Source organism: Danio rerio, chromosome 9 (genome assembly GCF_049306965.1).
Source record: "Danio rerio strain Tuebingen ecotype United States chromosome 9, GRCz12tu, whole genome shotgun sequence".
Lineage (NCBI taxonomy): Eukaryota > Metazoa > Chordata > Actinopteri > Cypriniformes > Danionidae > Danio > Danio rerio.
Window position 1 is genome coordinate 46,533,108 of NC_133184.1, and position 24,337 is coordinate 46,557,444.

The following is a 24,337-nucleotide window of genomic DNA, read 5'->3' on the forward strand; positions in this document are numbered from 1 at the left end:
GTGACCCAACTGACCCCTTGTGTCCCTCCTTAGGACCTGAAACCAACACACTAACTGGAACGACTTACATTTAGTTCCCAAAGCTAAAAATTTGTTTTGAAGTGAACATGCATGGTAGACATTGGAACCTGTGTTTATGTGTAATTTTCTCTCTTTCTGTTACAATGCTTCCCCCAGCAAGGACAAGTTTGGAAGGTTTGCACAGCTTTTCACCTTCCTAAAATCTCAGTCCCCTTCCCCCTCGCTGCCCTACCAGTCTCATGTCCCATGATCTTTCTGTTCGCAACTCACAAAAAAAGGCCCTTCCCAAACTGTAGCACCTGCAGGACTTTTTCTGTTTAGCCTTTATTTGAACTGATTTATTTGTATTTCTTACCGGAATGAGTTTAGCTTTAAATGCTGTTTTGCGATCTTAAACTTGTGCCAATCTTGCAGATGTTGAGTGGTAAGAGCTGGGCGATATATTGTTAATCTTAACACATTAGAAGCAAGCGTTGAGGATATTTGAAGTATGTATCCTTATTTACCTACACTGTAAAAAAAATAAAATAAAAATCAGGTTCCGTATTTTGTGATCAACAGATGTTTTCTGTTTATTTACAGTTGTGAATTGCATTACGGGAGTTTTATTTCTGCTCTGTCCAATTTTGATGTTGAAAATTCAACTTTACAGTTTAACAAAGTGACTTTTAGTGACATTTTGCTAATTTGGATTGGATTGGACTAATGTATTATCCCCGAGGGCAGATGGCCGAGACAGATGAACACTCAAACAAACATAGAAATAACAGTAAACAATAAAAATGAATCATAATCAAGTAAAATATGTGTATATAAAAAAGTTACCAATCAAAGCATGTTCAAGTGCAGAAATATCCAATATACATGAGCAAATACAACTTAGAGCTTGTTAAGTAACCCAAATGCAGTTGGAACAAATGAATGCAAGACAGATATTTGAGACAAGATGTTGTTCAAGAAATAGTATATAGATAATTAAGTGTAAAATAACAGCAAATTCCACCTTAAATTGCAACACCAACCCAGACAATATATCAATTTAAACTAGTGATGTTCCAATCAGGAGTTTTGCAGCCGATACTAAGTCCCGATACCTTGTCATGGTGATCGGCCGATACAGAGTACAGATTCTGATGCTTCAAGCAAATGTAATGCACATTTTTCCTCTAAATATGATACTTAAGTGGACACCTCTCCTTATCTAAGAGAACAGGTAAAGGATGCTGCATATAATCCCTTAACCACGTCTCTTTTAACCATTTAGGTGTAAACTTGGCATGGTTAGAAGCAGCTTTACGTAATAGATAGATAGCACAGATTAAAAAAAAATTGGTTAAAAAATTCACTAACAATGCAATTTGGAAACATTAATGAAAGAAGAATTTGTTTCAATCAAGAAAAAGTTTGGAGCGTAAGTTTAATTCATAAGAATTTAAAATGCAAACCTATAATTCCATTACTTTCTAAAAGTAAAGAATGCTACAAACTACTGTTTATTGCAATAAGTAAATTATGAGAAGTTATTTATTAAATATTCATGTTAAAAATATTTGAACATATTTTGCTGTATGTATAACCCAGGTGCGCATGTGCATCTTCCTCAACTTTGTAAATGAGTAAACAAAAATTTGTAATCGGCCAGAGGCGCATTTCCCAAACAACGACATTACTCGTGGCTGAACTATCATAGTATGATGCATCATTTGGAAAAAAAACGATGTAGTGATGAGTGTTTTCCAAAACACGTAGTTTCTTTGTCGAAGATATATCGTTCGAACCACGTTAGTTGAAACGTAAAACGCCCATAATGACGCTCTACACGGGGTGGAGTAACAACTTCTTTTGAGGAAAAAAAACATCATTTTTTTTGTGTAAATGATATTGTTTTACACGATTAAACATTTTTTTAAAAATCCAATATTAGTTTTAGTAAAAACATGCTCTTGTTTTCCATATTGATTGAAATATATATAAACGACAGATATAGCACCAATGTTTCCTTTACAAATATTATTGAGAATGTTCCATATAAAATCCCTAAGCTAACACGAACGCAATTGTAAACATGAAGATTGCTAAATCTGACTTGTAAAAATACTTTGAAAGCAAATCACATCTAAGAAAGATGAATTTAATAGTTTTTTGTTTAATCATTCCAAGTTTAAATGTTTGAACATCTACCGAGAAAACGGGGAATAGAACACAGCCGGGAACTCTGCATCTAACTACAGCTCGAGAGGTGTAATTGTAATCTTACAGGTTTGTGATGCAGTTTGCGAATATTTGTTGGAACGACGAATTTGGGAAACCAAAAATCAACAAACTATCTTTGTAATGATGGAACTTGCAACCTTAGTTATCTAACTATGGCTTTCGGGAATGCACCCCTGATCAACGAGTACCAATCGAGTCGTTTAATGTGATTATCAGCCGATACCGATCTCCAGCCGGTCAATTGAAGCATCCCTATATAAAACTTATAAAAATGTTAATAAGAGTTACTTTTTGCTCAATTTCCAGCATTAAAAGCTTTTGGAGGAAAGATCAAAGTCCCACAATGCAATTCAAATGCAAAATTATGTGAACAAAAAAACATGAATCACAAAATACGAAATCCAGTTAATTTACAGTAATTTTTACAGTGTCTATGAGCTGAAATGCTATCACTTTAACAGCAGTTGTAAATTGTTACGTTTAAGTCCCTTTTGTACATTTACTTTTAAAAACAAAGGTTTCAGAAAACCATTTTGGTTCTTACGATTTGGAAAGGGTTTTTAATGGAACCATCATTGCCAAAAAAAAAACTTTATTAATGTTGTTGAGTCGAATGAGTTAGAGCGTGTGTCCACAGAAGTGTTTTTTTCTGAGCTGAGAACTTTTTTCCTCTTGTTTTCAATGTAAATAAGGTGTCTTTTAAATGCTAAACTGATGCTGTTTTAGCACTTTGGTGGACACGTGCCCTTATTTATCTGTATTTTGTACTTTACATTATAATCCTAAACAAAAATCCCATTTAAACGAATGTTAACTTTTGATCAATCAGTTTATATCAGTCTAAATAGTGTCAGTCATGGAACAGTGCTTGAAATTGCACTAATCTATTGCAGTTAACAGTGTATGGCTCTAAATTGATCTATCAATACATCAAAATTTCAGGCCTACCAGTTTACTAATATCGCCCAGTTGCATATGTAACTAAAAACCCTTGCTTACAATTGTTGGGGTAATAAATAATATTAATGCATGCAGCTTATTTTCATTTATTTTCCATTTTTTCCCTTATTTGTTTGTTTTATTTTCACCATCCTCTTATTTTCACCAAGTTTTGCTTTTTACTGCAAAGCACCCGTTGGATGTCAGCAGTATACAATAAACAAGGAAGAACAAAACCAGCCACTTTTGAGACGTACAGTCGATTCTCTGTGGGCCTATTTATTTACTCCGCTGTGATTGGCTGTTAAATTATCAGTGGGCAGAGGAGTAATTTAGCTAATGTAAATTTAATGTTCGTGGGTTTCTGATTGCCGGTTTGCGTTATCTGCAGGGCCTGCGTGTAAACCCTGTCAGTTTGCTAGCCATGCGGTGTCTTTTTTTGGGAACGACCTAATGGGCTTTGTAAAAAAAAAAAAAAAAAAACACACACATGTTGTCTTACAGCACCCAGAGCCTCTGTGTGTTGCTGCGCACACTGGAATGGTCTTGAGGTTGGATGCTGCGTTAGCCTTAGGTGCATGTAAAGCATCATGTAACGTGTCATGTGATCATACACACTGCCCTGCCTCAGCTGCACGTTCACTGACGCGTTTAAGCTCTTTCACTCTGTAAGACACTCACCTCTTACAGAACAGCCAGCCAATCAGACGCACTGTCCAGCAAAACCCACCATCTCTTTGTTGCTTTCTCTCTCTCTCTCTCTCTCTCCAGGATTGTTTCTGGTCATACACTGCTGTCTGTGTTCCACTAACTGCTCTCCAACTTCTCACACAGCACCTTGTCTGTTTGAAGAGCATTTTCAATTCTGTTCTCTCTCTTTTCTTCTTGTTATCTGTCTTTTCTGTAGGGTTGGGAGTCCAGAATGGCTTTTTTATTTTCAAAACAAGACACACCGCTATATTAGCACAACCAATAAGTAATACTTTTAGCTATGCTGACCATTATTGTATGTGATGAGATGAGATTTCTCAACAAGTAAACTTTATGCATTGAATTACCTACTTTTGGCCTCATTAGCCACAGATGATATAATTGTTTTTCTGTTTCAAAAATTAATATGTGACGTAGGGCTGCACGATATTGGAAAAATCTGATATTGCGATATTTAATTTTTTCTGCCTATTTTTTCTACAGTTTCAGAAGATGGTTTGAATAGCTCTATTTGACGGTTTTCACAGAAATATAATAATTACAATGCAATAAAAAAGAGATTTTCTTACTTTTTGTCTTGTTTCTAGTCCAAATAAGAGTTGTCACGATACCATAAATTAATATCACGATACTAAACCAGCTGAAGTATCACGATACCAGGTAGTCTTTTGATACTGTACTAATTCATAATTCAAGTGTAAAACATGAAGCATATTGTGAGAAATACTATTTAGTATATGTTGCAATATGTAAATTTGATTAATAAATCACTTATTATTGGAAAAAGTATTATTCATACAGACGACTCTTTAAAAAAACTGCTTTTGTTCGATGTTTGTGACTGTGAAACCAAAATAATCCCATATTACCAATTAGACATGGGACGATAATCGTTATCAAGGTATACGGTGGTTTGGAAAGTCAAGGTTTGAAGCCACCAACATTCTTTGTTATGCCGTTCCTAATGTATAATGTATGCAATATTTTTAGTTACCTTTTTTTTGGTTTGTTTTCAAGGTCAAAAGTATCTCCAGCAGAAAAAAAACATACCATTTCAACATACCATTTCAAAAGGTGCCATTTCAAATAGTAAAGAAATCTGTTTTTAAAACTAATGAAGACAGAAGTCAATTATTAATTAGATTTATTTAGCCTGACATCTTTACTGTTCTAAAATATTTTAAATGTCTCAATAATTAAAATATATTGTTTTTAAAGGAGGACAAAGTTTTTGTTTTTTACCCAGGCATTTTAAAATAATATGTTTTAGAGCAGTGTGCACAATACTGTGATATCGTGAAACCGTGATATTTTCATCCAAGGTTATCATACCGTCAGAATCTTATACTGCCCTAAGCCTAGTATATACTTTGACTCTTTTGTTGTTATTATATTAATAATAAAATAAATAAAATCATTGATTGACTATTTGAATCATTTTACATGCAACATTAACTGTTGTAGAACTGTTAATGATGATACTCATGTTGAAAAACGACTGTAGCATCACAAGTATTTTGGAGCCATAGTAACGTAGTACTACCGTAGTACCGTGCAACCCTAGTTCAAATATATATCAAATCTTAGACCAAGTAAAAATATAGTTTAGCTTTCACCGTCAGTCGAAATACGTGAAAAGTTAGAGTTTTTTTTCGCTTGTTTTAAGGAAATTATTTGCCATTCGGGTAAGTAAAATAATCATGTTTTTGCTTTGAAATGTAGATATTTCTATATAAATAAAGTGATTAAAAGAAATTCTGTAGCTCCTTGCCAACTATAATTCAGACTGGACATTGCATATCTTTGCGATGTGACTATTGCGGATGCACACATTGTGATATCGATAATGAAACGATATATTGTGCAGCCCTAATGTGACCCTTTACCTCAAACCCATCTTATTTTATGTGTGTCTAGGGCTGTGTGATTGATCAGGAACGAATCGCAGTCACTATTTGAAACAATGCGATTAGCTAATCACAAGCAGCTGTGATATGTAATATTATTTAACTTTCCCCACCTAGAGCAAATGTGTGACCGCCATCTGTGTGTGGCAGTCTTACTAGCCAATTGAGCGAGCACGCTTTCGTTCTGCTCAATCAGATTTGCGCAACCGAACTATGCGGTACGCCCACAATATAAAAACAAACAAACAGGAAAGCGCAAACTAGTGGGATGATGGCATCTGCCGCTTCAGAAGCATTAATAGGTGAATTAGTATCAAAGAAAAACAGCATGTTGGTAATATGGGAATAAAATGGTTTCAAAGTCACAGACACCAAACAAAACCAGGGGCCTCATGTACGAAGACTTGCGTGGAAATCTTACTAAAACATTGCGTACGCACAAAGCTGTAAATGTGCGTACGCAGAAAAAAATTCAGATGTATGAAACACTGCGTACGCCGAATCTCACGCATATTCTTTTGTACATCCGAATGAACGTGAAACTGAGCGCAACATGCACGAGCACAAAACCCCTCCCTGCCTCCTCCTCCGGATGAATATGCTAATGACTATGCTAATGGCAAAACCCAACGAAAAAGCAACGGCAAAATCAAGCAAAAAGAGAAACTTTGAACAGAATGTGAATTGGAGGTGCTGCTTTCGGAGGCAGACCGGAGAAAAGCGGTGTTATTTGCAAGTTTGTTCTCCGGAATTAACAACAAAAGAAAAAAATAGAGTGGGAGAGTTTAGCTGATGCGGTTAACACAGTTGGGTCTGAACATCGCACTGAGTCCATTAAAAAAAGAAATAGTGTGGTTTATATCTGTAAAATGTTGCAGTACCCTTAATAGTCTCAGTGGCGCAGCTCGTAAGACGCTTGTGATCATGTATTGACACGTTCGAGCATGAACTCGGCTTGAGTCCAGCGTCTGATGAACTCTTTCTTCTTTTTTCCCCCGTTACATATCAGATTTTGCCAACTATTTATCACGATAAAGACAAGTAGGAATCATCAATAAGTTTGTGCATCATATTTTATTTGCACATTTATTGAATGGAAATGTTTCTGATTCACGCATGCAAATCTTCAGATAGTGTCTTTATAGCAATGTGCGTGCGGTAGATAGCTCAGATTACATTGGGAAAACAGGCGACCGCTGCAAATTGTGCTTTAATGTTTGGCTGGTCAACTGTATGGTATGGAAACCTTATATACCTGCTAGATGAACCCGTCTCATACAGCTGCCATTGCAAGGCTCAGACACTTTGTAGAGAGGAATTTAACACAACTGCCTCTAGGAGTCGCCAATGGAAATAAAACAGACACGCACAAAAAATGTGCGTACGCCAGCCAGAAAGCTGCCGTGAAGCTGCGCACATTCCCACGTTCAGTTCATTGTTAGTAAATCCAAACGTGAGCGATTCTGAGCGTGAAACCTGGCGTACGCAGCGTTGATACATAAGGCCCCAGGTCATTTGTAAGAGCTGTGACAGAATTGTTGCCACAACACAAGGAAATACAACAACCAGCACCTAAGAAAGCACCACAGGTGGCTATATGAGGAGCGTCTTGCTAAAAAGTCAACTAAAAGTGCTGCCAGTGACATTTAATCAAAGTACAAAGTACAATTTTAGAGTTGTTTGCTTATATAAGTTGATATCTTATCAGTCCCTTTTTGTAACGAACACTCACTGCATTTTAGCAGCAAGAAGCTATGATAAAGATTATTAAGCGGAAGCTTGACTACAAAATTAAATCGCAAATCAAAATGAAATTGCAATATCTGTCAAAACTTTTGCGATTAAATATTTTTCCCAAATTGCACAGCCCTCTGCATGTTTATCGTTGGCATTAGCCAAAATAAAATTGTGTGGCCCAAAATCTTTCTTTTATGCCAAAAATCATTGGAATTTTAAGTAAAGATCATGTCCCATGCAGATAACTTGTACATTTTCTTCTTAATATATATTAAAACTTAATTTATGATTAATAATACGCATGACTCTTTGAACAATTTTTAAACAATTATTTATTTATTATTATTTTCTCAGTATTTTCATTTTTTTAACCCTCAGATTCCAGATGGTTGCAACTCAGCCTAATATTGTTCTATCCTCTCAAATTATACACCAAAAGAAAGCTTATTTAATCTAAGATCAGATAACGCATAAATCTCAATTTCCATCATCACATATTTTATTCATCAAGTTCTTTTGTTTGCTAATAAGTAGAGCTAGTACATTGTACAAACTATTTTAATTCTAATATTTGGGGCTTCCGCAAATGTTTTATGATAATATGAATTATTATAATAGTCAATCAATTAATTTCCTTGTGATTCCCTTCCCTTCTTTCTGTTCTTCATTCTCTTTGTCTGTTCTTTATTCTCACTCTTTCTTTTCTCATTTCTTTTACTACATTTTCTAACTGTGGTCAGATCCCTGCACTTTACCTCACTGTTCATCCTCTCTGATCTGTCTCAAATGGTGTGAATCTTGTTCATGATCAGTGGAATATCAGTCTGTTTTCTACACATTTTCTCTGTGGTTCTGGTCAAGCTGTTGCACGTTTAGCAGTGATGTTTTTCCCTGTTCATTGTAGGCCTGTGGAGATCCCAAGGCAAAGCCTTCCTACCTGATTGACAAAAACCTGGAGTCAGCCGTGAAATTCATTGTCAGAAAATTCCCAGCCGTTGAGACCCGCAACAACAATGTAAGTTTCATTTTAACATATCAGTCGCATATGTTGTTATAAGTGAAGATCGAAGCTTGTATTATATTTGACAGATTTTCTATTCTTAATGGATTAAAAGTACTGCAAGTGATTTGACTTTTTATGTTTTTTTGTACTTATCAGATTAGCTTAACCACCTATAGCACCTTTTATTAGTCAGAATAATTGTCTAACAAAAGTATTGCATGTTTTCTCGTCACATGCAGTACATCTATAAATGTCTACCAATAATTATCTCAGTGTATCAGCAGTCAATGGAGATTGTTAAAGCCTCCCTGCTTTCTCTTGTTATAACATATCCTTTCAGTTCAATTGAATTAACATCCAGGCACAAGGAAAAATATCTCTGTAGTCAAATCTGGTGCCGTGACCCGGATCACATCAGCTATTGTGCTAATTTCATTGTTTCAGCCAAAAGAACACTATAGTGGGTCTTAAATGGCTTTGATCTAACTGAGTAACTTGATTTGGATGATTTTGATCAGTTTAATAAGTATGTGCCATCTTTATTGTATCTAGGGTTCAGCAGTAAACCTGGAAAACAGTGTATCATTACCAGTAGTTTTCTCAACTATTTTGACTCTGAAGCTTCAGAAACAATATTTATAAATAACTACAGAGAGGATTCAGAAAAATAATTTCCCACTGTTTCCATCAAGATTTTCATTTGAAGTGTTTCATTTCTTAAGAAAAAAATTCTGAGGTAAACAATAAGTATACTGCAATTCAGTTCAATACATCTTTATTTCTATATCACATTTTCAATGTAGATTGTGTCAAAGGAACTTAACATAGGCTTAACATCCATTTTTTTATGTGTATTTAGAACCAGATTTGAAATTATTGTTAAGTTATGTTTACCACACATTTATTTTCCTTATTCTATTAAAAAAACTCTTCTATAAAAGCCCAAGTCATCATATGTTCCTTTGGATGTTTGCCATGACCCCCTGGTTGAGAGCTTCGATGTGTATGATGGCTTTATATCATTCAGCAAATATACAGCCATTTTCTGTGTAAATGTGGTGTGACAGTTGTTAGGAGCTAAATAAATGCTCAATTTTGTTTTCAGCAGTTTTAGTATTGTATCTAATTACCATCATACCAACACCACACTGTAGAAACGATTAGTTGACTTTACTTTAAAAAATTAAGTAAACCTGTTGGCCTAAAATGAAGTAGCTATAACACAATTCTAACAATTAAGTCAACTTAGCAGTTTCAAGTCACAATGGGTTTGCTAAGTAAAGTCAACTTGTTGCTTTTAAGGGAAAATGTTTACTTTTTTTAATTAAATGTAACGTTTTAGAGTGCAGTCACCAGCCCAATTGTTTAAGTAATTCTTTTTTGCCATTGCCGCAGCCCTGAATGCCTCTGAAACATGTTTACCATGCTGTTCGTGGGTTACCATGGTGCTCGTTTCTCAACCAGAATAACTCAAACATCACTTCCCATGGTTATGGAATATTGAGGTTTCGTTTGAGGTCATTGTAAAAACACAATGTTTAGTCATGCAGCACATGTTTCTTTTGTAATATTTATTATTTTCAGATATTTGATGCAGTGTCAGGTTTATTAGATCATAGAACATGAGCTGATGAGTGGGGCTTTCCCAGATCTCTCTGTCTTTTCAGGAACCATTTGCCAGTCTTGACCACAACACACAAATAGGATTAATGTGCAATTTGTATGTGTGTGAATCCATCTACATAACTCGGAGAAGAGGAACAACCACCATTCTTTATTGCTGGGTTTATTAGAACAGGAAGTCACATTAGGCCATGCATCTTTAGGAATGTAGGTGTAGGTTCACACACCTTTACTGGTTCTGGTCATGCATTCCTGCCATTACATTCTCTGTGCACTTAAATGACAGATTACTCTACTATAGGAAAGGAACAATGTCTCTCAGGTTATTTGTCTCGGACACCTCTTTTCCACAGGTTTCCGTTGTGAATGCTATACACAAAATATTATATTTAGCACTGTTTTTTACATACACTCTAAAAAAACAGGTTATTTTAACCCAGTTTTGGGTGTAATAGGAGCACTTATTGGGTGCTTGGTTTAAGTACTCGTCTATACCACAGTTGTGTGATTTTTATAAACAACAATTAAATCAGCTGTATATGTTTTTGAGTTATACATTTACATTTATGTATTGTGCACAATTATTAAACAGTGCACATATTGAAGATATCTAAAGATAAGTCTTTCACTCCATGTAAACAATTCCTACACTTTTTTTTTTGTTTGTTTTGACTAAACTTGTTTTACTGAATATTAAATAAGGAGATGAAAACGAATAGGCTATAGATATGAGAAGTAACAACATAGTTTCAGAGTACTGTAATGAAATGCTGGTTAAGCATATAAATGTAAACAGTCATTATGGCTGCTAAATGTGTGATAACGTAAATGTATAGAAGAGACTGTCGTGTAATAAACACTGAACTTATAATCAGTGAATATGAAATGGTTTCACTTTTCGAAATGCAGTGTAAATTCATCCCATTTTGGCGTTTTTTTTTTTTTTTTTTTTTTTCATTATTTTTTTGAACACACTCAGGTGCTGCTTATCAATTTGACTAGGCTTCTATGTTCGTTCTTGCCGTCAATTGCGGAAGAAATCATCGATAAAAGGTTTCTGATAAACTGCTGTGACAGCCAGGGGCGGACTGGCAATCTTTTTTTTTAGTATGTATTGTTTTTAAGTACAGACACCTTTCATCTCTTGCTAGATGTGATATTATGATGATGATAATAAAAATAATAATAATAAATGTTAAGCATTTGGCCCAATCGGCAACTGCCGCCTCGTTTCAACATGGGCCGACCCAATCCAAGGTTACCTGGACATAATCAAAATCTGGCATGAATGTCATATTATTTCACCATCTTTACACCAAAATATATAGTGAATGTGCGTGTCCGTGGATGGGGCTGTCGGTGTGGTAATGTGGGCTGGTGTGGCAACAGTGCCAGGGCTGAATTTTCGTCCCAGTCCGGCCTTGGTGACAGCTGCAGGCGCTGTGTGGCGTGCTTGCATGCGAGAGGGAGTCAGATTTCGATACAACACCGGCACTGTCTGCATGTTCCTCTGTCGTATCATTGATGGGTCGTTCTTGAACGATTCGTTCATATTGAACAAATCTTTTGTATGACTCATGGAAAGAATCATTCATTTGCGCATATGCTAATTTGTGTAAATTGAGCTTGTGTGCTAACTGGTAGTGGTCTGTTTCGCGCAGAATGCCCACGTGTGGCCTCAAACCATATCAATATGAACTATATTGGATAATCCCGCATCACGTTGGGGAATTATATCGATATATCCCCAGAACTCGATATACCGCCCAGCCCTAAAACAGGGGTGAGTTCGGTGAACCTATGAGCTTCACGGCCAATCACAATCATTTCTGTTGAGCACATGAACACAATAGCAAATCAGTGCTGTTTAAGAACTTGCTCAGTAGTGCTCAAATGTCAGCGGGAAATTGACAATTTTAAAACTTCAGTCGATTTATCGATTAGTACTAAATTCCAATATCGTGCAACCTTATTCAGCTATTAAGTAATATAAATAAATATATAAAGTATGTCGATTGCTTTCCAAACACAATTAGGAAAAGTAGTAAAAAAATACATTTAGCCTGGAGGTTTTTTATTTTTACGTAGGTCACAAATATATTTTTTTGGGAAAACAAAGGGATATCATCCGCATCATTACTTTATTTAATAAGGGTGTCACGATTTCGATTTTAAGTCGAAATCGATCAAAATTCATGCTTAATTTCAATTATCGAATCAAAAAATGGAATCGACGATGCTGTCATGCCCCTTGTCACGTTGGCTTGGCTTGACATGCGGGGAACAAAAAAAAAACACACTTGTTGAAGTGCTTGTTGAACTGCAGACGTAGGAGACTCGTCAACAGAACTTAAACCCTCTCCTCTTTCAATGAAGTCGCCGGTGTGGAAGTATCTTAGATTTCCAGTGAGTTATGTTGACAACGTTCGTGTTGTCGACCAAAAAAAAAAAAAAACGCAGTTTGCAAGCTCTGCTATAGGGTTGGGCCGGTACAACACCGGTATCGCGATCCTCCGCCCCGCCTCTGTTGCAAATCCGCCTGCGAAAAATACACACTCAGGCCCTGTTTACACTTATAGGTCGTAGTTTTTAAATGGCATTTTAGAACGACAACGATCCACATCCACACTGGCATTTTGCATTTCTGAGCAGCACTCCTTCCTCACTACCCCTGAAAACGCACATCACGTGACATTGACCACACACACACTCATTCACACAGACGCACACACACTGTCATGCGCTCGAGACAGCGGGTCCAGGCAGTCAGCGGGTCAGTAGACTGCTTCAATCTTTCACTTTCTCACTTGTACTTGATTTATCTGTTACACCGACAAGTGTAATACAAACTACTCTCCCATCTTCATTTGGAATAAAACTTTAAGGTAACTCAGCACGTGCAAAGGCAATTACAAGCGTGGTAGGAGTACTTATAGCTGCGGACATGGAACCTAATTCAGTGGTAGAAAACTCCGGTTTTAGGCATTTAATTGGCATGCAAGAACCACGCTACGAAATCCCAAGTAGAACGCATCTCACAGCTATGGTGATACCCTCCATAGATGCAACACAGAGCTTCATGACTGTCACAGCGCACAAAGGTCAGATATTATTATGTTGCATAAAAGTCTTAAAATGGCATACCTTGTGCTCTCAGAATTTTCTTTTTTAAATCGAATCGAATCGTGACTTTAGAATTGAAAATGTAATCGAATGGAGGATTTGAATGATCGTGACACCCTTATTATTTAATGGGATTGTCTTATAACAAATTAACCAAACATTTTTTTGGTTTTCATGTTTGCTGTAAATATGATTTGTGTATATATGCAGTCCATGTGTGATGTGGTCATATTTCTTTTTTTTTGGTTCCTCTGTATTAACAAGTCATCATGTCTTTTTGAAGTGTTGTATTTTTCAGATGCTGCTTTGCCTTTTCTATTTTGTGTTATAAAATGTTTAACTGCTTCTCGCAATGATGTGGAGCTGTGTCATGTTTAACTGTGTTTGAGTTGCCTTTTTAGTGTTGTTTTTATATTTCTTTTTTGTTTGTTTTGCATTTTTTTGCATGCTTAACATGGCTATTTTCTGGATTATTCTTTTGGTAAGTTTGGACTCCCACGTGGAGTCCCATTTGCTTTATTTAGTTCTTGCTCTTATGTATATGTAGTTTAACATTTCAGTTGTACTCACATATATATGTCAGTATTTCTGTAACCTACATGGGCAAAAGGAATCTCAGAGGTGCTCTTGAAGTAAAACCTAAAATACAAAGCCTGGGAAATGTATTTATTTGGGAGTAGCTAATGTTTTTCTAATGATCGGGATGTGCTCTGAGCTTCCTTTGGGTCTGGTATTGGATGGTTACATGCTTTCTTCAGTATATTATTCACTCTTTTCAAAACTATATATAATACAAGGTGTAACAAGGTTTAACCCATTTTGCACAGAATCACATAGTTTTGCACGGATACACTTTATTTTGAAAAGAGCGGAGATGGAGATGGACACTTTTTTTTTAAGCTATACTATTTAAGAATGTATAAATAAAGAAATAAAGATATAGTTTGCCTGCTTTGAATGATAGTAATACAAAGCTTAATACGCTTAATAATACAAAACTGGTTAAAATTATTATAAAAAAATAATATTTTATATTTTTTTTACTATTTATTTGTTTATTATATTATTTATTTTTATGATATTTATGTATATGTATATTATTTGTTTGTTTTTATACATTTTATATTTTTAAATATTTATTTATTTTATACATTTTTTATTGTTTATGTCTATTTTTTAGATTATTTTTTAGTTTTTATATATTTTAATAGTATTTATTTTTTAGATTATTTATGTATATTTATATTATTTATTTTCTATATTATTTATTTATTTTTATAATATTTTTATAGTATTTATTTTTTCTTATATTATTTATTTATTTTTTATATATTATTTATATATTTTTTATTTTTATATTATTATTTTTTATATATATAATTTTTTTATTTTTATATTAGTTATTTGTTATTTATCTAGAGTCTAATGAGAGAATTAAAATATGCCACAATCCATGGTTAATCTTATGACTACAATACAGTAACACTCTGTATTGTTTAAATTATGCTCCCTTCATTGGATGCAGATTTGCTGGCTTTTTTTATTATTACAATAAAATAATTGAAATCATAGAAATATAGCAATAATAAATGTAAAATATAGTAATAACAAATATGTGTATTAATGAAAACAAATTTGTGTAGTAATACATTTACACAAAAATATATATTAAACATAAATTAAATTAACAATTTTAATTCACAGTTCTAAATGTAGGTTTAATTTTCTTTATTGACCATATTCTTCACAAATAAGTGGGTTCAGTCATTGGAATCTTTTTGGCTCATTCACTTGCATTGATTTTTAGACATTAAAAACTGCTCATTATGCTGCTTGATGTTGCAAAATGTAGTTTTTAAACATCTTTTTGTCTTTAGTGAACCATCTACTGAACATAATATTAAAACTTGCTGTATCCAATATAATCCTACATTTATTAGATTTTCGTCTCCCTCTCTGCTATTTTTCATCATCTGCATCTCATATAGGCCTACAGAATTTAAACCCCAGACTCATTTTCGACCTCTTGATCTATTGCAATTGTTTGCTTATTTAGGATAGAACCTGAATATATCTGCATTAAAGGTTTGCAGGGTGGGGATGGTGTGGTTTGGTGGAATTTGTGTCTCTTTCTACCTAAAAGTAGCCTCTTTGATATTGGGCTTTTTTGGGTGTGTAAACCGTGCATCATTAACTCTGTTAACTCTAACCTGGTTTTCTAGAAATCCTGAAACTACGGATTCTGTCACTAACTTGATTCTAGAGCACATTTGCACTTCCCTTCACTGTAGTTAAAAAAATTAAGCTTTTTGAAACACATGAACTTTAGTTTGTACCTCTTTTACTTTTATAAATACTGGGTTTCACACAATTCCTTTATGCTGTCCCAACTCAAATTGATTAAGTTACCTTAATTGTTTTTACAAATTTAAGTAGATTGAACATAATAAGTTCATTAATAAGTTTATTAATTAACATAATAAGTTAATAACTAATGTAGGTTAATAACATGATTAACATTATTATTATTACCATAATAATTTCATTATTATGTTTATTAATACCATAATGAGTTGTCCCCCCCCCCCCCCCCCAAAAAAATCTCAAGAATTGTGTTGATTCGCCTCATTTTAAATAAGTTACCTGTAATGTAGTCTGTTAATATTGATTTAATCGAATCTATAATGTCTGAATTGAGGTCAGAGTGTTTTTTAATACCTTGCCAGGTGCAGCGGTAATGCATTTTTGCTCTAGAGTAGCAAATACCTTAAAGACAACCAAAGGGAAAGGCCTGTGCGTGTCAGGACTTGATGCAGGGTTCATTTACAAGTTTGACTGTCAAAAACACAATTTAAGAACTGCTGTTTGACCAGGGCTCAACCATAAGGATATTTTTTCCACTACTGGACACTTTTTGTTTGTCTCGTCAACATTTCAATTGGCCTTATACAGTAATAATGCTATTTATAAAACAAACTAAATATATAAATGTAAAACTATTAGAGAATAACAGCTTTGTAAATGTTACTCCATAATGAATACATACAAATTTTTATTTATTTTTTAAAGAAAACCTTGATAAATGAAACTGCTAGATTTTCTCAGTTTTTATCTCAATTTTTACAGATTCTCATTATTATTATGGCTTGAGTGAATTGACATGTTCACTGGCATCATATAAATTCAGATATAGATTTTTGATATTGACTTGAAGTAAACAATCCGCGGACATAAATGAAATTGCAGAACTGATTTCTTGTAACAGTTTGACATATTCTTTTACCTCCTTGTTGTTGAACCTTGTTCAGAGACATAATAGTTTGAATATGATTGTCATTAAAGTTTTATATTAAATAGTTGTGTCTGAAATATACACACACACAGATGGAGGTCTGCGTCTGCTTTATTTTTCAATTCCACTCCAAGTTATAAATATATTTCCTCTGCTTCATCAACATTTAGTCATCTTCGCATCTAAAAAGTCCCACAAGTGGAGATCTAAGCAAATTTTTTATGTCCTTTTTGTAAACAAATACAGTGCTCAGCATACGAGTACACCCCATTTTGAAAATTAATATTTTTATCTATTTTCTCAGTGCATGTGTTTTTTTTTTTCCAACACATTTCTAAACATAAACATATATATTGGTGCATTTGAACAAAACAGATTTATTAAACAGATATAATTATTAAAATGATATTTTAGTCACAGAACATCTTAAGAAATGAAAGAGAATAAGATAATACAATTATATTCATGCAAAATATTGCAAAAAAAAACTACAAACTACAAAATTTCAACTAAATTGTATATATTTTTTAGTTTCTCTTGATTTTTGCTATTTTTGAAACTTTTATTTAACATTTTTACCCCACATTTTGGCATACTAATTTTTGAACCCTTATTGTAAGTTATTTTGTTAGATTAGCTCCAGATTTGGCTTCAGTACTGACTAAACTAATGTATCTGTGCAAATATAATATTGTAAAGCATCCTATAGAAAATATGAATTTAGATTAGAGATTTGTGGGGGCGTACTCATACATGCTGAGCACTGTATGCAAGCCGCCAGCTAGCTCTCTTCAACTCTCACATGGTCGCCCACTGAAGCTAAGCAGGGCTGCGCCCGGTCAGTACCTGGACGGGAGACCACATGGGAAATCTAGATTGCTGCTGGAAGTTGTGTTAGTGGGGCCAGTAGGGGTCACTCAACCTGTGGTCTGTGTGGGTCCTAACGCCCCAGTATAGAGAAGGGGACTCTATACTGCCCAGTGAGCGCTGTTTTTTGGATGAGACATTAAACTGTGGTCCTGACTCTCTGTGGTCGTTAAAAATCCCTGGATATCCTTTGATCTGGCCAAAATTTGTCTACTGCCCTTTGTCCAGCATGGCCTCCTAACCATCTCCATATAATAATTGGCTTCATCACTCTGTCTCCTCTCCACCAATCAGCTGCTGTGTGGTGTGCAGTCTGGCGCAACATGACTGCCATCATTTCATCCAGATGGATGCTGCACACTGGTGGTGGATGAGGAGATTTCGAGATTTCCCGTTGTGTAAAGTGCTTAAAGTGTCCAGAAAAGCGATATATAAATTTAAGGAATTTTTATTATTATTATTAATATAGGGTGTGTTCACATTTGAAAGAACTGGTTCGATAAAACTAAATTAAGTTAATTTTTAGATAAATAAACACTGTCGTCTGAACAATAGTGCTCATCAAACAGGCAGAAAATGTGAGTTTCAGTTCACTTTCAAACCGATTTGAATGTGCTTTAACTAAAATAAGAACACAGTTTCCTTGCACCAGATCTTCAATTGGAGTTCCTGCCTCTGTTTTGATTCCCCAAGATCTCAGCTAAATAAAACCTTAGATGCACCTTAGAAGTATGTTAAGCATCGTTTTGGATTTCCATTAACAATGTGTCTTCTTTTCCATTGGTCAGATCAAAATGAATTAAGAGAATTGAACTACAAATGTGAACACTGCTTAATTTAGTTTCTGCACCCAGGGCTTTAGATTCCACCTTGTTGCATTTGTTGCACAGCAGACAAAATATAAGTTCTTTGCCAATGTATGGAACAAAAATAATGAGAATATCCAATCCATCCCTGTTTGTCTACTTTTTTGAAAAGTAAACAAATGACATCATTTAAACAGTAACAGATCTTTGTTGTTATTTATTATTTAATTATTAATTATATATATTTTTTTCCTCCAGCATCCTGGCAATTGGTCAGTTTAAAAGTTGTCATATAGATGCAGACCTCTAAACTTAAGTTACTTTTTAAGACACACTTAGAGATCACACAACAAACTTGAAATTATTAGAAATAATATTTGTTGAACCCTGCTGATAAGTTTCCTGGATGCATCATAATAATGTAAGCTAGCTTTATGTGACAAGTGTTTAATTTTTGCCTTTGTCTTTTACATTGCAGCAACAGCTTGCACAACTACAAAAAGAAAAGTCAGAAATACTGAAGAATTTAGCTCTATATTACTTCACCTTTGTGGACGTTATGGAATTTAAGGTATGACTGCAGTCTCACTATATGGGCTTCATTCATAAACCAAAAAATGACCTTTGAGATTTATATAGTTATACAACATTATTTATATTTTCTGTTTAGTTTTTAAATGTTTATTTCTGCTTTGTGATTTTTATTTATTTATATATTTTTAAGCTTTTATTTTTTAATATATGTATTTTTTGTTATTTATATAAGTGTGATGTGACAAACTATTTATGTTTTATAATAATAATATATATATATATATATATATATATATATATATATATATATATATATATATATATATATATATATATATATATATACAGTTGAAGTCAGAATTATTAGCCCCCTTCAATTGTTTTTCCTCTTTTTTAAATATTTTCCAAATGATGTTTAACAGAGCAAGGAAATTTTCACAGTATGTCTGATAATATTTTTTCTTCTGGAGAAAGTCTAATTTGTTTTATTTCGGCTATAAAAAAAGCAGTTTTAAATTTTTTAAACACAATTTTAGGGACTAAATTATTAGCCCCTTTAAGCAATATTTTTTCTCGATAATCTACAAAACAAACCACTGTTATACAATAACTTGCCTAATTACCCTTACCTGCCTAGTTAACCTAATTAACCTAGTTAAGCCTTTAAATGTCACTTTAAGCTGTATAGAAGTGTCTTGAAAAATATCTAGTAAAATATTATTTACTGACATCATGGCAAATATAAAATAAATCAGTTATTAGAGATGAGTTATTAAAACTATTATGTTTAGAAATGTGTTGAAAAAATTTGCTCTCCGTTAAACAGATATTGGGGAAAAAATAAACAAGCGGTCTAAAAATTCAGGGGGGCTAATAATTCTGACTTCAACTGTATATGTATATATATATATATATATATATATATATATATATATATATATATATATATATATATATAACTGGATACAACTGAAATTTTAGGGTTTATTACATACATAACATTTCAATTAGATCTAATATATATTTTTAATATATTTTATAATTAACAAAAACAATAATACTTTTAGTCTAGACTGATTTGAAATTATCTAATATTTTCTATTGGATATATTGTTTATTAAATAATCATAATTTTACATAGACAGACAGACAGAACGACAGACAGAACGACAGTCAGACAGAGATAGATAGAATGACAAATAGACAGACAGACAGAAAGACAGACAGACAGAAAGACAGACAGACAAATAGACAGACAGACAGACAGACAGACAGACAGACCGAGACAGACAGACAGATAGACAGATAGACAGATAGACAGATAGACAGATAGACAGATAGATAGATAGATAGATAGATAGATAGATAGATAGATAGATAGATAGATAGATAGATAGATAGATAGATAGATATTATCAATATGTCTGAATTTTTTTTGTCTAATGTTGTTGCTTCAGGACCACGTTTGTGAACTGCTGAACACTATTGATGCTTGTCAAGTTTTCTTTGACATTGTGAGTAAAGCCATTGATTATAATCTTTGAATGATTCATTTGTATTCAGTGACTTGGCAGATGTATAACACAGTGTCTTTTTAACACAATGCAGACTGTAAATTTTGACCTCACAAAGAACTACCTGGACTTGGTAGTGACGTACACTACCCTGATGTTGCTGCTTTCCCGAATTGAAGAGCGCAAAGCGATAATCGGCCTCTACAACTATGCCCATGAAATGACACACGGTTCAAGGTAATGCATAGTAATGATAATATAGCGTCTTACCTATAGACTCTCCTCTAGTGTGAATGTGGCTAATGTCCGATTTATTTATTTATTATTATTTTCTTTTTCCATGTTCAGCGATCGAGAATACCCCAGGCTTGGACAGATGATTGTGGATTACGAGAACCCACTAAAAAAGATGATGGAGGAGTTTGTCCCTCATGGAAAAGTAAAATATGCATGCTATAATATAGGGCTGCACAATATATTGTTTTAGTATCGATATTGCAATGTGCGCATCCACAATAGTCGCATCGCAGGATCCGTAACGTTAAATCGTAACTCTGGTTGAGCAGGAGCAATAGTTTAGAACACAGGAGATTTGTGGAGTCACTGAAAGGTTTAACCCTTAGTGTTGGGGTTAATGCATTACAAGTAATATGAGTTGCATAATGATATTACTTTTCTAAGTAATGAACACAGGAACGCATTACTTGAAAAAAGTTAAGTACTAATATTTAAGTTACTCTTTAAAAATGTAATGTGAGGTACTTTTTATTTGAATTAATTATCTTAAAATTGCTTGATTAAAATTACATTTGATTTTTGCTCGCAATCATAGAGTTCTTTCAATATTTTGAACACATTGAAGTAAAGGATAAGGCGATTGCCTCAACGGATAGTGATTTTACTTAACCAATACAACGAAAAGTTCAAAAGTAGCAAACACATCGCTTTAAACTTTCATTAATCTGTATTTACGGCATGTATGGCGCTGGGGTCAGGAAGTTCTCAAAAGATAACATTATCCTACATTAGAGTTTTTTGATGTGTTTTTTTTTTTTCTTAAATGAAGATTAAAAATTAAGGTGTAGATTATAGAGTGTTGTTAATTGCAGAGCTTCTCTATTAAAAAATAATAAAAAGAAAAAAACTAGTGTAAGTTTTGAAAGATATCAAGCCAGTGCAAAGGTAAGTAAATGTAAAGGAAATGTAATTTAAAAGTAATGTAATGCATTACTTACCATTAAAAAAATAAGTAACGCAACTAGTTGCTTTTTTGTGGAGTAATTCAATAATGTAATGCATTACTTTCAAAAGTAACTTTCCCCAACACTGTAAACATAATGGAGTAAAAGTAAAAAAAAATAAAATAAATAAAAACATGTGTTTTTTGAGGCATGTAATTGTATGGGGATTTCCAAAGCATTCAGGCATTGAAATTGTACAATTTGTACCTTACTTAATGATTATTTTATTTTATTTTTTTAAATTCAATGAAGACTATGCAGTATTATTTTAACTGAAAACTCTTAGACACCTTAAAAACCATAGCTCTTATTTCATTTGTATTTTTGCTCTTTTGTACTTCTCTATGATTGTGGACTGTTTATTATATTTTATGCATAATTCATAAACAAAATCTCCATATCAATCTAAAATTATAAATTCTTTCCAATTAGACATATTCAAGTCAACTAGTGAAATTGTATCTATATTGGCATATATATATATATATATCAAGGAAAAATTAAAAATCGAAATGTTAGATGCAGTTCACAGAATGTTTTTCCTTTCCAACTTTTCTGGTGTTTTTTAATGTAAACATGCACTTGACAATGTGTGATTGTTACACTTGCATCACATTTTTTAGACGCCATGTAAAATTAAAAAGAACTTTTACTCGCAGTGCAACTCATCACTGTCAGTTTCAGAGCATATTTAGAAGTGATTGTAGATTTTTAAAAAAAATTTAAGCATAATTCATAAACACAATCTCCCCAATCAATCTAAAATGATCAGTTCTTTCCAAATAGAGCTATTCAAATAATGAAGTTGTATTCATATTGACGTGTATATTCCTGAAAAACTAAATATCGAAATGTTAGGGGCAGTTCACACAACGTGTTTTTACTTTCCAATACACATTTTCTGAGGGTTTTCAATGTAAATACATGCTTGACCGATGTGTGTGATCACTACGCTTGCACATTTTTAGACGATATGTGAAATAAAAAGAAGGGGTGTCTAAACTAGGTCCTGGAGGGCTGGTCTCCTGGAGAGTTTAGCACCTCAACCAGCTAATCAAGCTCTTACTAGGTAAACTAGAAGTTTCCTGGCAGGTGTGTTGGAGCTAAACTTAACAGGACACCGGCCCTTCAGGAGTTTAGACACCTCTGACTTGAACTTTCACAAGTTGTGCAGCTTATCACTGTTTGTTTCAGAGCAGTGGACCAATCAGAAGATCTCGGAAGCAGGGTTTCTGTTTAGATCTGTTAATTGATCCAAAATGTTGCAACTCGTATTTTTAGAAGCAAAGTGTTTGGTGTGAATCAGCCCTTCGTTTTTTCCAATATCATGCAGCCCTGCTATACAATGACATCAGAAAACACCATTACTTTGGCGTCTCGTATGAAGGACTTGGTTTAATGTGGTATATCTGTCTTTTTTTCCCCTCTTGTCTTTCTATCTGTGTTTTGACAGTCGCTGTCAGATGCGCTGGTCTCCTTGCAGATGGTGTACCCACGCCGGAATCTGTCTGCAGATCAGTGGAGAAACGCTCAGCTGCTCAGTTTGATTAGCGCTCCCAGCACTATGCTCAACCCAGCTCAATCTGACACGGTCAGGCTGCGTTATAGTTCTTGTTATTTTATTTTTGTTTAACTCTGTCTCTGTCTTTTAAAATAGTATGCTAACAGGCGGATTTGAAACTTTTCATTGGTACACAGTCACTGATGCATATCAAATAAACCACACAATGCTATCTATATATTTAGTTTTAATTTTGCACAAATTTGTATCCTGGTGTGCAATATTGACAAATCAAATTGACTATAATCAAACACTAGTCAATTTGATTTGTCAATATTGCACACCAGGATACAAATTTAGGATAAAAATATAGCATTGTGTGGTTTATTTGATATGCATCAGTGACTATTTTGATGAATGTGTTTTTGTGCTATTTTTTTGACTTGTAAGTTCTCTAAAACTGGAGGTGGAGGGAAGTTCCTGTCTTAATGAGGGATTCATTGAATATTTCATTTAAATGATTTGCCTCATTTAAATTATTTTACCTTAAATGTGTTCTGCTCAGGTTTTGTTTTGAGCTAATTTTATTGGTAAAGTATAATGTAAGTAATATTATATTAGGCATTACCACAGTTATTTTATAGAACAGTGAACATTTTCATTACCTGTAAACTTACTGTACTGTTATAAAATGAATTCTATATTGAAATTATTAGAATATTAAAATATACATATATTATAATATATGTATTATTAATATATAATTATATTAATTATAAATAAATTATAAATGAAATATTAATTAATATAATTAAATATATATATATATATATATATATATATATATATATATATATATATATATATATATATATATATATATATATATATATATATATATATATAGGATTGTTTTAAAGCCATATTGTATAATTCCATTTGATGCATTGTACATTTCTATTTGGCACATGTGAACTTTGAGTGTTTGCTAAAATAAAATCTGTTTTTTTTTTTTTTTTTTTTTTTGTTAAAAAAAATAAATTTAGATGCCCTGTGAATACCTATCCTTGGACACCATGGAGAAATGGATCGTCTGTAAGTGTTTTTGAAAACAACATGAATTTGTACATACTTTGTATAATATTTCGGTGCATGTTTGTTGTGATTATATACACACACACACACACACACACACACACACATATAAGCAATATCACACAAGTAGCAGTGCAATGTGGTTGTATATCAGTTCTGATGGGAGGCGTGCGTTGCGGCCGAGTGCCTTAGTGTCCCACTAGTGACAA

General features: G+C 33.5%; 1 protein-coding gene across 7 annotated transcripts in view; it reads left to right on the forward strand.

Moving 5' to 3' along the window:
- Positions 1–24,337, forward strand: part of nckap1 (NCK-associated protein 1) — a 104,241-nt gene that overhangs the window by 11,924 nt on the left and 67,980 nt on the right. For 2 of the 7 annotated variants that reach the window (NM_001137665.1, XM_005167924.5), the window contains exons 2-8: positions 8,434–8,544; positions 18,728–18,814; positions 20,235–20,291; positions 20,386–20,528; positions 20,640–20,730; positions 22,986–23,123; positions 24,080–24,128. In NM_001137665.1, the coding sequence (NP_001131137.1) occupies positions 8,434–8,544; positions 18,728–18,814; positions 20,235–20,291; positions 20,386–20,528; positions 20,640–20,730; positions 22,986–23,123; positions 24,080–24,128 (676 nt within the window). Of the gene's footprint in view, positions 1–177; positions 196–8,405; positions 8,545–18,721; positions 18,815–20,234; positions 20,292–20,385; positions 20,529–20,639; positions 20,731–22,985; positions 23,124–24,079; positions 24,129–24,337 lie in introns of all 7 variants that reach the window. The other 5 variants (XM_005167921.5, XM_005167922.5, XM_073912024.1 and 2 more) reach the window with 5 other exon arrangements.